We start from the raw sequence: 14,468 nt of genomic DNA, 5'->3' as shown, positions 1-14,468 counted from the left end.
TTTATATATAAATAATATCTTCATAGTAATAAATACATAAAATAAATAATTGATTAGTTATATTTACATATTTATAAAACCAATAAAATGTTCATCTGCTTGACCCTGAAAAAAAACCACTTAAAGCAGTGCTTTGCACGAAGAACTATACATCTTAGCCACTAAAAAAAACCCCATAGGGACGCCTGGTGGCTTAGTTGGTTAGGTGTCTGAGTCTTGGTTTCGGCTGGGGTCATGATCTCAGGGTCGTGAGATCAAGCCCTGTCTGGAGCCCCACATGGAGCCCTGAGTCGGGCTCCGAGCTCGGCGGGCAGTCTACCTGAGATTCTCTCCCCTCCCTCTCTCTTTGCTCCTCCCTTGTGCCCTCTCTCTCTCTCAAATAAATACATAAATCTTTAGAAAATAATAAAAAATACCCCTCCCCCCACAACTGTAGGTGTTATGGGATGTGGTGGGTATTAGGCAGGAGGTTGTAGAGGGAAAGGAACTTTATCTTGTTACAACTGGTGGTGGGGTGTATGTGTGGGGTTTCCACGGGCATGGTGGAACCTCCCGGGAGCCTGTAGGAAGTGAAGCTAGAGGAGACCCCCTCATGTTTTTTGAGGCAGAGACTGGAGGAGGAATGACCTGGGAGCCCCCAAAACTCTGGAGCCTTGACTTAGGATGAATCAGGTCCTCAATGTGCACGCGGGCATGCCTGGTAACTTTCTTTCTCTTTGTCTAGTGATCTCTTAATGAGGGACAACCTGTTTGAAATCATAACAAGCTCCAGGACCTTCTACATACAGGTAAAAAGCTACTCTGAGAAGACTCTGGTGTTCTGTCTCTGTGAATGGTGTGCTAAAAGGTCTCGCCCTTTCCTCTGCTTTCTCTTTTATTTTGTTTAAAGTTTCTAGGTGGTAAATTTAGCCCCCAATTGTCAGTCTGAGTCCCATTTTATTCTAAACAGGATGTTTGCCAGAAGCTTCCCAACCATGAAATAGTGAGAGCAGGTTGAGCCTCTGAACTGGGGAATGCGAGTTTGTACTAGCTGTTTCAGCTGGTGGGCGCCAGCTAAGCAGAGAAAAGGAGAACTAGCCAGGGGTTTCACTTCTCCTTTGGAGGGTATTTATAAGCCCCGCCTGTGTGGACATCTCTGTGTGCGGAAGGACAAAAGCCCAGAGGGCCCTGTGCCGGCACCAGGTGCAAAGCCCAGCTGCACAGAGAAAGTCATTGTTTGGGCTCTGACAGTTCAGCTCTCTGAAGCTTCTCCCTTCACCCACAGCTTTGGAGCTCTCCCAGCTCTTCCTCAAATCATAGGAGCTAGAAAAGCAGATCCCCAAGCAGGGCCTAAACTCTCAGCGCCAAGTCCGTACCCGAGCCGGCCTGGCAATCCACGGAGCATGCCTCGATCCACACAGCATCATGATAATGCCTCATTTCCGGCATACGGGCTGCCATGCAGTGCGTTGGTTTAGATGTGGGGCTCCCCAGCCGAGGCTTTTCAGGGTTCCCAGTGCCCTTTCTTTGTTCCAGGTGTCAATCCCCACTAAGGACCATCCCTTCCACAGGGCCCCCCCACCCCATTTCTTGGGCAGCAGGGTTCCCAGTGCCCTTTCTTTGTTCCAGGTGTCAGTCCCCACTAAGTACCATCCCTTCCACAGGGCCCCCCCACCCCATTTCTTGGGCAGCAGCTCCATAATCCTAACCCCTCCGAGCTGGTCCTCCTGTCCCCCCGCCCCCCAGCCGAGCAGACATGCTGGCAGCTTTAACTATCCCTGGGCTCTGCTCATTGACTCAAGCATGTGTCACTGGGGAAGGGAGAGCATAAGGGAGCTGTGGCTAGCAGTGCTGGGGTTGTTAGAGCTGGTTCCATTGTCATTTGAGGACAAAGTTTAAGCTGTAGGTTCAAAACAGTTTCCAGTCCTTGCATTTAACAGGCATATGCAGGGTATCCTTAGAATGCCAGGCATTTTGCCTCATACTGGGGACACTGTTAAACAGAACAGATACTGAACCAGAGGGAGAGAGATGTTGTCAAGTAAACAGGCAATTGCAACAGTGTGATGGGGTGGGGGAAGGGAATGTTGGGTAGATGAACGCTGCAGGGGGGTTTAGGGCAGTGAAACTATATGACACTTTAGTGGCAGATGCATGAAATAGAACTTTATAGCACAAGGTAAAGTAAAGAGTAGAAAACTTTAATATATGTGAATTAAAAAAAAAATCACTTAGGAGGTCAGGTGATTTGAGCACGGCATGCAGATGATGACAAAAGAACCTAAATGCATTATGAGTATGGAACAACCTCACTGAAGGGGCTGAGGGAATAAAAAAAAAAAAAAGCAAAAACCGAAAAAACCAGTGTGGTTAGTGCTATCATTACAGTGAGCGGTGGTTGTCATGGGAACCCATAAAAAGGGCACCTTCCCCTGTCTCAGGGAGTCCGAGGAGGTTTCCTGAAGGAAGGCACATCTAAACCGAGTCCGTTGGGGGAAGAGTGGCCCAGGCAGAGGGAACAGCATGTGTGAACAAGCCTGGAGATAAAAGGAGCATAGAGCACATGCAAGACTGGGACCCCCATACAGAGGGCCCATGCCTTATAGCCCTTGTCAAAGAGCTTGTACTTTATCCTGAAGGTTAGGGCCCCTTGAGGTGGGGCCAGGGGAGTGGTCCAATCAGCTCTGCCTTCTAAAAATACCACCTGGGCAAATGCTCTAACTTTCAAGCCTTGTTTTTGTCATCTGTAAAGTGGAGGTGATATCCCTCAACCCGACCGTGTTACTGGTGTGCTGGCTGTGAGTTTCCAGGCCCAGTGAAGTACAGACACAGATGAGGGAGGGTAAGACAGGAGGCAGGGAGAGCAGTTTGGGGGCTGTCGTCGTAATTCGGGTCAGGGATGAAGGAAGCTTGAACCAGGAAGGATGGAGAGAAGTGGACAATTTAAAAGCTACTGAAGAGTATTTTCTGGGACTTGGTTGTGGGTTGGATGTGGGGTGAGGGGAGACGGGGGAGGTGAGGACACTGCTGGGTGTTTGGCCTGGGCCTCAGGGTGCCTGATGGCAGCCATCACTCAGACCGGAGCACGGGAGGAGGGACTGGTGAGCGGAAAGGCAGCCTTCGTGTTGGGGGTTCTGAGTTGACAGTGTCTGTGGGACATTTGAATTGACATGTTATGAAGGTCCTCAGAGAGACAGTGCCTGACACATGGGTGGTATGAAATAAGTATTTGTCAAGTGAAAGATTATGCTGGGAAAGAGCTTTGGACGAGAGAGAGTGATTTGGGAAACAAGAACTCCAACAAAAACAATGTTCAAAACACTTTTGAACAAAGCGTGTGCACACTTACCAGAAGCTTCTCATCACTTCTGCCCTCCTTTGCCTTCTGCTCCCACATTTCTGGGATAACAGAACACTAGCATCACCCTGAAATAAACAAATGAGCGAATGGACAAGTCTGTTAATAGCACCTAACTCAAAGAGAACAGAAGATTGAGAAGAATATGGAGTAAAAATCCTTAAGAATATGTATTAATTTATTGTCAGATAGCAACTAAAAACTCATTTATGTTGACACAAGTAATATTTTATGAAAAACAGGTATATTTCTAAAACAAAAAAAGCAACAAGAGTAGCATTGTTTTTTACATTTCTGCAAATCTCTTTAATGGCTGGCTTACTAGAGGACAGCAGGATTCTCTATCTGCTCCTGCGTTCTATCTGTGGCCATATGTTGTTTTGGTTGAAGGATGTGAAGAAAATCTGGCCTCGCACAGATATGTATTTGGAAAAAAGGAATATTTTAATAGTTTTTCAGATAATTGTGGATATTTTTCTCTGATTCTATATCAAAACTTGACAAGTGGTATTTTCTTAATGTTTAGGTGCAATGTGGTATTTGGAAGCCAATATCCATATCCATAACTTTCAGTCTTACACGAAAATCTACTGGTCAGTTTTGCACTTTGAATGGATCCTTTTTACCAGTGCATGATTTTGTAACTCTGTGCACTGGTCATTAGGAAAATAGTGGTCCCACTGAGGTATGCAGACCTTCCAAATGTTGACACATTTTATTATATAATATCAAAAAATCACCTTTGTTAATATCACCACAAGGATCCTCATTAACAAAGTCGTTAAGTACAGAAAGCTGTCAAGCTTATGGAGGAGGATACCACTTTTTGGAATTTTAATTTTGTTTGCAAGCTCAAAATTCATCATCTGCAAAAGAATACTTTCATGATTTTGCTTGACTAAATGGACTCCTTTCATTCATTTTTGAGAAAGAGTCCACCATATGCCTAAGTCTGCGTAAGTTTGACAGATAGTTTGTCAGTCATTTGTTCCAAGGAAAAATTGTGTCTCATGCAGAAGGTAAAAGCATAGAACGACTCCTCCTACAGTGTGGTGCCAGCAACTTTTGCCACCATGCCTCAGTGGTATTCTGACCTGCTTCCTAGTGTATGTTCAGTAAATCTGCCTGAAAGAACCGCGTATGCTCGGTACCCAGGGAAGCTAGCCCAGAGAGCCGGGCAGCTGGAGGCAGAGCAAACAGGCTCCTTGGACAGGGCACGGAGGCTTGGGCGACAACATGGCTCTGGCTTCCAACTGCTGAGGTGTTGGTCACTTACCTTCTGTCATGCATGCCTTCTATGTCATGCTTCCGTATAATTTGAACCCTGGGATGCTACCGTTTGTTGGACACTCAGTTGTGAGAGGCACGGTGCTAAGGAGTTTACAGGCAGCATATCACTTAACTTCTCAGCAATCTCTGAGGCCATCTCCATTTTACAGATGAGGAAACGGAGTGTCTGAAGGTAAATTATTTGTTCGAGGTCATAAACCTGAATTGTGGAACTGATTAGGAAGGCACCTAATCGGGTGCTAGATCAGGACCTACTCACTTGTGTTGTTTAAAAGCAGCTTGGTACAAAATCAGAGAGGGAGACAAACTGTAAGAGACTCTTAATCATAGGAAACAGACTGAGGGGTGCTGGAGGGGAGGGGGGAGGGGAGATGGGGTACCTGGGTGCTGGACATTAAGGAGGGCACGTGATGGAATGAGCACTGGGTGTTATATAAGACCGATGAGTCACTGACCTCTACCTCAGAAACCAATAATACATCATATGTTATTAATTGAATTTAAATTGAAAAAAAAGTATATAAAAAAAATAAAAGCAGCTTGGTGCAGAGCCCAAGATGTAGAGGGTGTGGCCATAGACGACCAGGAGAGACCAGCTTGGGGGCACTGGCTGTCAGGGCAGGTGGATCGTGGTGACCAAGATCCAGGATCTGGCAGTAATCAGGTATCTAAGCTTGGCGAGTAGCGAACTGATCAGCCTGTAGACGGTTCTCAGTTCTGGGCAAGGGTTCAAGATGAGATTTCAGTCCTTGGAATACAAGGCATGCAGGGTTCACCAATTCTCTATTTCCCAGTCATAGAAGGTCAGGGGTATTATGTTGGAGGATTTAGTTATTCTAGATGAGAAATGTAGTGCAGGCTGGTTTGGGTAACTTGGCATAAGCCCAGTTGCCAGAACTAGGGGTCCGTGTCAGGATAAGAATAGTAATAAGAGGGCTCCCATGTGGATTGCGGAGTGCTGGGCTAGAACTCTTTGGATACTCACTGTTTTAATTTAGACTATAGGGTGAATGACATCACTTAGAACTATGTAGTGTACAGCCTAGACAGTTGGATGTGGCCGGGCTGTGTCTAAAAACGGGATTGGGTCCTGGGAAGAGGGCAGGGATTATTAGCTTTTAGGAAGGGGGGCAGCGCAGAGGTGGGGAATAGAATGCAGAAGGAGCATCCTACAAATGTTGGACAGCTGCAGCAGAAGCCACCCGGTAGGTAGTGGAGGCCTGTTACTGATGACCTCTGGAATTCATTGCTTCAAACTGTTGCATTTGTTATGGTACTGGGTTTATTGTAGGTGCTCAGTAAAAAAGCTCATTGGACTACAATAAACCTCAGGCTGCCGTGATTCCTTTTAATATCCTTTGTTCCTCTCACCTCAAAAACTGTTCTCAAGGACAGAAACCCTACTTTTTCTTTCTAACCAAGTGCCAGAAACAAATGCACACACTTAAGCACGCCAGGAAGAGATGAAGGAGCGTGGCAATTCCCCTTTTGTTCTACTGAGTTTTAAGCATCTTTTAGACTTTTCATAATTCATCATGGGGTGCATGGACTTCAGCTCTGTTTTTTACTTCTGGTTCACCTTTGTGATGGTGTTTTAAGATGTTTTTGGGTTTTTGATGAAAGCTAAGCACAGGCTTTCCATTAAAGATAGACATACACATACGCCATATGTTTGCATACAGTTTTTAAGGTTTCACTGAATTTTTGTTGCCAGTGAATCCAAGGTCTAAAACTAGTAATAGAGATTACAGTTGTGATCTCAATAAAGTGATAGTCTCTTTTTTCTCATTCTTATCACAATATTTGCTTTTCTATTTAAATAATATTTTATTTTATTTTATTTTATATTATTTTTTAAGTAGGCTCCATGCCCAGTGTGGAGCCCAACGCAGGGCTTGAACTCACGACCGTGAGATTGAGACCTGAGCTGAGATCAAGAGTCGGATGCTTAACTGACTGAGCCACCCAGGCACCCCCTGAATAATATTTAAAATAACATTTGTTAAACATTAAAATAATGCTTACTAAGGTTTATTACTATCCTCCTGGCTGGATTAACTCTATAGGTTATCTGACAGAAAATGTCCTTAAGCAGGATTAGAGAATTGGGGAAAAAACATAATTAGCAAACAGTTTCCATCTTTATTAATTACTAAATTTTTTTTTTAAAGATTTTATTTATTTGACAGTGAGACAGCCAGAGAGAGAACACAAGCAGGGAGAGCAGGAGAAGGAGAAGCAGGCTTCCTGCAGAGCAGGGATTCTGATGTGGGGCTTGATACCAGGACCATGGGATCATGACCTGAACCGAAGGCAGATGCTTAACCATTTGAGCCACCCAGGCGCCCCAGTTACTAAATGTTTTAAGATAGAGATTTAATTATTTTGCCCATCATGTTCGCAAAGACTTTAAAAATTGTAATACTTAATTCTAGCAAGGGTGCACATAAAAAAATAATATATTGGTGGCAAGTGAAATCTATCTTTTTGGCCAGAAATCTCTCTGGCCAGATGTAACAAGAGCCTTAAAAGAATGCATATTCTTTAGTAATTTTCCCAGGAGCTGAAGAATCATAAGAATGAAAAAAAGCTTTGTGCACAAAGGTGTGAATAGCAGCGTTACTTATATGAGAGGGGAATTGTAAACAATTTAAATGTGTTTTAGAGGATTTTGATTCTTGTGTCTGGCTCCCCAGATGTTAAGTCAGGTGGTGCCTTGTTTTCTCTTCCTCAGTGGCTCCTTGCTAGATGGAGACTGGGGTGAAGACCGCTAGGCTCATGGGGTGGTGGGTTCCTGGACAGACATATGAGGGCATTGGTGGGGTCTCAAAGGACAGTCAGATAGGTGGCCTGTGGCTTGTGGGACATTTGACGTGGGGGGTGCTGTGTTGTGCTTGGGTGGTGGAGGGGGTACAAGTAGCTTAATAGCCCTGGAAACTGTCGTCATGTGGATCGTGCAGTCTGTTTCATGAAAATCTTGGACCTCCTGCATGATGTGGGAAACGTTTGTCTCTCCCTCAGCTCCTGTCTCCATGTCTCCCAATCCTCTGACATTTCTCCCTACCAAATCCTCTGTCTCCCTAGAAGGAAAATCTCTGAGAAATGCTTTTCTACTAGTGGACAATTTAATTACCTCCATCTCATTCAACTCAAAGAAGCCAAATAGGTTATCTTATTTGATCTGGACAATTTGATCCTTAGGCAGGAATTATCTGCAGTTTGAGTATGAGGAAACAGAAAAAAAGTCTCAGGGAGAGGCCAATTAACATATATGTGTTATATACATAGTGTTGGAATTTAAGGCTTCATTTGTGTCCCTCGTGTAATAATAGTAACAGCAATAACTAATACTTTCTGTTCAAAGTGCTTTACCTAAATGAGTTCATTGCATTTTCCCAGTGGCTCTACTTGTGGAACAGGCTAGCCCTGAGATTAGTAAAATAACTTCTGGAAGAATCTTGGACAGCTTATCCTGTTTATCTTCTTGGACTAGGGATGGATTTATCTTTTTCTTGGAAAACCAACCACCAGGTTGTCACACAACTGGGAAGAGCCCAGGGGAGAGAGAATACAAGGAATTTGCAGCTTTAGCATGTTAGAGAGGTGTTCACCTCGTTGCTATACCCGCTTAACCCAGTGTGCCAGGATGTGAAACTATTTCTTTTCTTTCTTTTTTTTTTTTAAAGATTCCATTTATTTATTTGGGAGAGAGAGCATGAGAAGGAGCAGGAGTGGGGGGGGGCAGAGGCAGAGGGACAAGCAGACTCCCCGCTGAGCTGGGAGCCCCACATGGGGCTCGATCCCAGGACCCTGGGATCATGACCTGAGCGGAAGGCAGACACCTAACCGACTGAGCCACCCAGGTGCCCCTGAAACCATTTCTTTTCTAAGTGTCTTCTGCACACACCTAACTCATGAGGGTTTGTTTGGGGTGACAGAAAGGGGTAGGAGCACCAGTTTGAGGATTTAAAAACTAGTCGTGTTTTATTCTGATATAGAGCAACATGAAAGAATCATCTGGGGGATGGGAAAGTGAGGGGCCTATGTGGAGAATTTTGCAGGCTGGAGTGTGGCATTTACATATACCTTGCTTAGAAAAAGGCACACACTTGTGATTTTGGGTAGGGCTGTTAGGGGAAGGTACAGGGAGCAGAGAGAGATTAACAAATGGAAGTTTCTGGAGGTCAGGGATTTGGTCTTGGTCTCATCTCTGTGCCTGGCACCTGATGCCACGTGTGAGACCGAGGAGGGCCACAGCAAACATTTGCAAGGTTCACTTGAATGCAACTCCTATAAAGCGGGAAGGCGCTGAGAATTCTGAGGGTTCCACCTGCAGCCGCTTGGCCATTTGATTTTCCTTTCTTCATAGAGCCGCTGCTGCCCCCTTCTGGGGTTGGTAGGTATTTCTGGGGGATATGCTTTTTAACGGCTCAGCAGTGTCCTACACGATGGTAAGCTTGGTGCTCCGAGTCTACCAACTCTCCAGGCCTGGATGGAGTCCGGACAGACCCAGGTCGCTTGTTCTCTGAGGGAAGCCTTGTTCCTGGAGATAATATGTATCTTGGAGGATTTGCGGAGGATTTGGCTTTAGTGGGACTGGAGTTGAAAAAGGGATTATTCTGTTTGGATAGCTGTGGTAGAAAGATGCTTGCATTGGGAGTCAGAAGAATTGGAATCTAGACCAACCGTAAGTGTTGAGCTTTGGCTCAACATTTTCCTTTTCTGTAAAGGCCAGTTGTGTTCCAGACAGGGTGAGGGGCTTCAGCAGGAACGGCCTCTGCCCCACTTGGAGCTGTTTTATTTATGGGGTGTCAAATACGAGTTTGCAGGAAACAAATGTCCTCAAAAGTCTGAGAGCCACTGGATGACATGATCTCTGGGCTCCTTCCAGCTCTAATGGTGTGATTTTATAAACTTAGAATTGAACCACAGACTTGCGAGCTGAAATCATAATGCCAAACATTTCTCCCTAAGTGCTAAGACTGTTTTGCAGGCGGACAGTCCAGAAGACATGCACAGCTGGATTAAGGAGATCGGGGCAGCTGTCCAGGCCCTCAAGTGCCACCCCAGAGTGAGTCACTTCCTTTCTGGTACATGGTCACTGTCAACTTAGAGATGAATTCTGAGTGGGCAGGTTTTTTTTTTTTTTAAGATTTTATTTGTTTGACAGAGAGATAGCGAGAGCAGGAACACAAGCAGGGGGAGTGGGAGAGGGAGAAGCAGGCCTCCTGCCGAGCAGGGAGCCCGATGTGGGACTCAATCCCAGGACCCTGGGATCATGACCTGAGCTGAAGGCCGATGCTTAACGACTGAGCCACCCAGGCGCCCTGAGTGGGCAGGTTTTATTTGGTGATGCAGCCCAGCGCTCTGTCCCTGGAAGCAGCCGAAGCCTCAGGCTGTCTTGTTTGTTTCCTCTTTCTGCTGGTTTAGGTACAAAATTTTATTTTTTGTTTTTTTTTGGTTGTTGGAAAGAGGTGAGGTGTAGGGTTGGGTAAAGAGACAGAGCCTGCGATGTGTTCTACACGTCTCCCTGTGTCGGCCGACCTTGACACATCTGGAGTGAATTCTGTTGGTCAGACTTGATTTCTGTAGACAAGTGCCTCTGGACCTATGAGGGGGTTATCATGGGTGGGTGTTCTTCCTGGGGCTTTGGGATAAACATTGTCAGGAAAGGCCTTATTTTCCTTTGTTTTTTTTCTTCCCTTTTATTTTTGTAGGATATGTCCTTTTCTAGATCCATCTCTTTGACTCGCTCTGGAAGCTCCGGCCTCTCAGGGGGGCCCAACTCTGTCCTGTGTAGGGGGCGGCCACCTATGGAAGAGAAAAGAGCTCTCTGCAAAGCCCCCTCTGTGGCTTCCTCCTGGCAACCCTGGACCCCCGTCCCACAGGCCGGGGACAAGCTGCTTCCAGCTGAAGAGACTCCTGGGGACTCTTTGTTCATGCCCCGGCTTGGGGAGAGCAGTACTTCTGGGGTGTTGCCCAGCTCCCGGATAAGGCACAGGTCGGAGCCCCAGCACCCCAAGGAGAAACCATTTCTGTTCAGCCTTGATGATGAGAGCATACGGACTTCTGATGTGTGATAGGGCACAGTGCCCTGGGAGGGGGGAGGGCTCAAGAAAAGGAGGCCATGACTCAGTTTCCCTACATTTTGGAGGACAGTCAGAGACCCTTTGGCACTCATATTCCTGTGGATGCTATGTGGGAGGGGCCCATCCAGCTGGCCTGTTTTTTTCTTTTTTTTTTTTTTAATATCAATACAGTATATTTAACTTGGAAAATCACTAGGTTGGACCTGTAGGCACGCTCAGTGGAGAACAGATTGCCTCTACTTTGACTGTTCTAAGGTCTTCCTGGTGAGAAAGGTTGGGAGTGCAATTTCATCCCTAACCAAGTTTTGTTTCCTGGTCCTAGTTGTAGTTTCTTCCTTTACTTTCTAGGCCAGGCACAGAATCTTGGGCCAGTCATCTGGTTTATCCAATTCCTATTTATTGGCTAAGGTCTGACTGTGAAGTAGGAAGGTCGTAACTAACCCAGCTGGCTTGCCTGGGATACATTCTGAGGGGAGGTGTTAAAATCTGGGGGCTGGCAGGTAGCTCTCAGAATGTCTATGAGGGTAGATCCTCTCAGGGGACTTCTGTAGGGGAAGAAATAGGGAATCTCGTGTAAGGTATGGGGTAAGATTCAGTCTCAGTGTATCAGCCAGTTTTGGGAATTATTCTGTTCTTGTCTATGACCCCAAATAATGTCCATGTGAGTGATAGACCTGCCCACCCAGTTTCTGTGTCAGGCCCTGGGGATGGGTTTATCAGTGTTGAAAGTTACAACTGTTGAGACTAGAACAGACATTTCCATTGCTATGGCATTATTTGGAAGTTCGGAGGGTTGATAAGTGTGGGATAATTCCCTTGAGTGAGAGATCAGATCTCTATTTTAGGGTGTTAGAATTGCTTTAGAGCAGGTCCTGGGAAAAGACGGACATCCAGATAAACTTCATCCAGATAGACTTTTCTGATCCGTGTTTTCCAGACAGAAGAAAAGGTCTGTTTTAGAACAGACAGATTTCTTGAATCCTTACTTCATAGCTCTTCAGTGGGCTGATATTAGTCTAATTTTAAGTGCTGTATATTATATAGCCTGGCAGATTTGCTTTCTTTCTACTCTTTGTGTTGCCCTTTGAATGAAGCCTTGTGTACTTGCATGATCAAACCTTGTGACCAGATAAGGTTCCATGTACTTAATAGTGAAGAGATACAAGGATAATCTTGAGAGGTATTTATATTTTTAATAAAATAGAAACTATGCAAAGTAACATTGATTTAGAGGCTCTGCATTGCTGACTAGAGATTTCCCAGGTAGAAGAGCATAGATTGCATTTCCCATCCAGATTTTTAGGTGTGCCTTCTTTCATTTGACAAGAAGATACTATTTCCAGTGTCCCTGGGAGAATTTGTCCAACTTATGTGGTGAACTGCTAACTTATCAGGGTGCCCTAAAGGGAGAGAAAAACTAACTCATTTCTGTCTATGCCTTTTATCAGCTAGATCAGCTAATTACCTTTAAATTAGAAATCAATCACTAGAGGAAGATACCGAGAGATGCATTTTTACCTAAGTCAATCCCTTCCTCTTCCTTATGTCCAGATCTAATACAGAGGCAAAAACATGTCATCAGAAATCCTTAGGGGCTTGAGGGAAATCTGTGTTCCTTCCAGGCAGTGTAACTCCCTTGAAGTCTATGTCATGTTGAGAACTTTTCTTGACCGCACTGCATTGGAGCTATTCTTCACTTAAATTGTTTGGCCTAGTGGTCCTGGTAGAAAAAAGACATCTAGTACTGGATTTTTCTTTCTCTCCTCTTTTTTGCAGACTCTTGTAGACGGTTGTCCTCAGAAATCTGTGGTTTGGGAGTTAGTTATTTATGAGTGACTGAGGTTACAGTTTCAAGTAGCCTGATAAGTAGTCATTTCAGATTCTTAAAGCTCCTTGTCTCTGATTTCATCTTCATATTTTCCTCAAGAAAATTCTTTGGCTAGGTCAAAGAAAATACACAATAAGTGATAGTTGCACTAACAAAAATAAGTTAGGAAATTTTGAGATCCCTTTAAACATTCCCTAACTCATGAAAGCTGTCATCTTTTGGTGTTTAAGCTGTGAAAATGTACCCATTTCTCTTTTGTTAAATAAACTCTCTGCTACAATACTACTGTTGAATTAATTGGCCATTACAGTAAGCTGATATGTTTCTTATTTCAGTAGGGTCTATTTTAAGAATGTGTTAAATTAAACATCCTTATAAATCTAGATTATATTATTATGATAGAAGGAAAACAAGGACTTTAGTTGGCAAATACTTGGGAATACCAAGTGAGAACATTGTTAATGTAGTTCCAACACCAGATAAATAGAATTATCTTCAGTGAAGTCTGTAAGCATTCTCATTCCCAAACCTTATTTCAGAATTCCTTTTGTGTCCATATTTCTTACCTTCTGGCCAATTTCACATCACAACTTTTTAATGTCATTACACATGTGAGCCAAAGATAGTGCATATATAGTCAGAGCATTTGGCTTTAAATGTCTGTGGAACCAGATGGAAAAAATAGGGCAGGGATGCAGTATAGGTTAGTTAAATGCATAGGCTCTGGAATAAATCGGAGTTAAAAAAAAGGAACCAAAAAAGGTACTGCATTTTCTTTGTGGAATGAAAACCTTCTTGAGTTGTGCTGTTTTCATAAGCCTATTGAAGTGATCTTGATCCAGTTTGTGTAACAGTATTACGGGTGGTCTTCCCTATAATTGAGCTATTTACCACCCACTATTCTTGAGAGCTTAAGGATTTGCTTATTCAAGGTCAGTTGGTGGTTGGTAAACATTGTTTGACTTTTTGCATCCTGTGAGACATCATAAATCTACTAAGGTGTAGAGTAGACTCAGGTCAAAATATTGAAAGTTATACGTTTATTTCTGAGTAGAATGCTGAGCTCACTCATATGAGAAAGAGCAGAGGTAAGGCCCAGCTTTGTAGTTCACTTGAAGCAAAAGGTTTTTTTTCCTTGCTGAATATAACTGTGCTCTCATATGGGCTAAAAGGACCTAAATAGATTCAGTAGTTGAGCAGTGGGATTTGATGTTTGTTTTCACTGTTGACCAGTAACAGCATTTTGGAAATTGAGTTTCCCAAGTGAGCTTTGTTTATAAACTTTGAACATGTCAAAAATGGATAGTTTAGTAAATCTTTTCTACCAACATCACTTTTCTTTTCTTTTACTCCTTTTTTCCTCTGTTATTGCCTGCAGCAGTCAGTTACAGTCACTCATGCTAAGTAGAATTTGAATAAAGCTAATGTTAGCAAAAATAGACTGTTTGACCTCTCCCCCCACTGCTTACTGAAGCGTGGCATGATTTTGTGTTTTGAACCAGTACGTTTCAGCTGTGAAATGCACTCACTGTAAGCACTGAGCTGAGTGCATGGAAACTGTTACGCTTCTCATTTTATGTGATCTCCTAATTGGTATGTAGCAAAAAAATAATTTTCTAAACCTGTTTTGTTGCTTGTTTTGTAATAAAACCATGTGAAATACTGAAATATGGTGTGTGTTTTCCTAATGCTGACCTTCTGCCCGTGGGTGGGTGATCTCTCGTCAGTCTGCCCCATTATTGGTTTTCTGGCCTTCCCGAGGTAGGGCCCTGCACAGCGCAGGGCTGGGGACCTCTCTTGGTTGCATGGGGCTGGCCCTGGCCCTGGGACGGGCACAGGGACGGGTGGTGGGGGATGCGTGTGTGTGTGTGTGTGTATGTGTGTGTAGAGGTCTGCCAGGCTCTGCCGTGCGTGTGTGTGTGTG

At 44.3% G+C, this 14,468-nt stretch overlaps 1 protein-coding gene across 4 annotated transcripts in view; it reads left to right on the top strand.

The window, feature by feature from the left end:
- The window catches only part of PLEKHA2 (pleckstrin homology domain containing A2), a 74,610-nt gene extending 60,398 nt beyond the window's left edge, over positions 1–14,212 (top strand). For all 4 annotated transcript variants that reach the window (XM_032413365.1, XM_032413364.1, XM_032413366.1 and 1 more), the window contains 3 exons: positions 725–788; positions 9,621–9,698; positions 10,345–14,212. In XM_032413365.1, coding sequence (XP_032269256.1) covers positions 725–788; positions 9,621–9,698; positions 10,345–10,707 — 505 coding nt within the window. In that variant the 3' untranslated portion in view covers positions 10,708–14,212. The remainder of the gene's footprint in view (positions 1–724; positions 789–9,620; positions 9,699–10,344) is intronic.
- Positions 14,213–14,468: the final 256 nt, after the last annotated feature.

This window comes from Phoca vitulina, unplaced genomic scaffold (genome assembly GCF_004348235.1).
Source record: "Phoca vitulina isolate PV1807 unplaced genomic scaffold, GSC_HSeal_1.0 scaffold15, whole genome shotgun sequence".
Classification (NCBI taxonomy): Eukaryota; Metazoa; Chordata; class Mammalia; order Carnivora; family Phocidae; genus Phoca; species Phoca vitulina.
The sequence above is the reverse complement of the archived record's forward strand: the minus strand, read 5'-3'. Positions and strand labels throughout refer to the sequence as shown.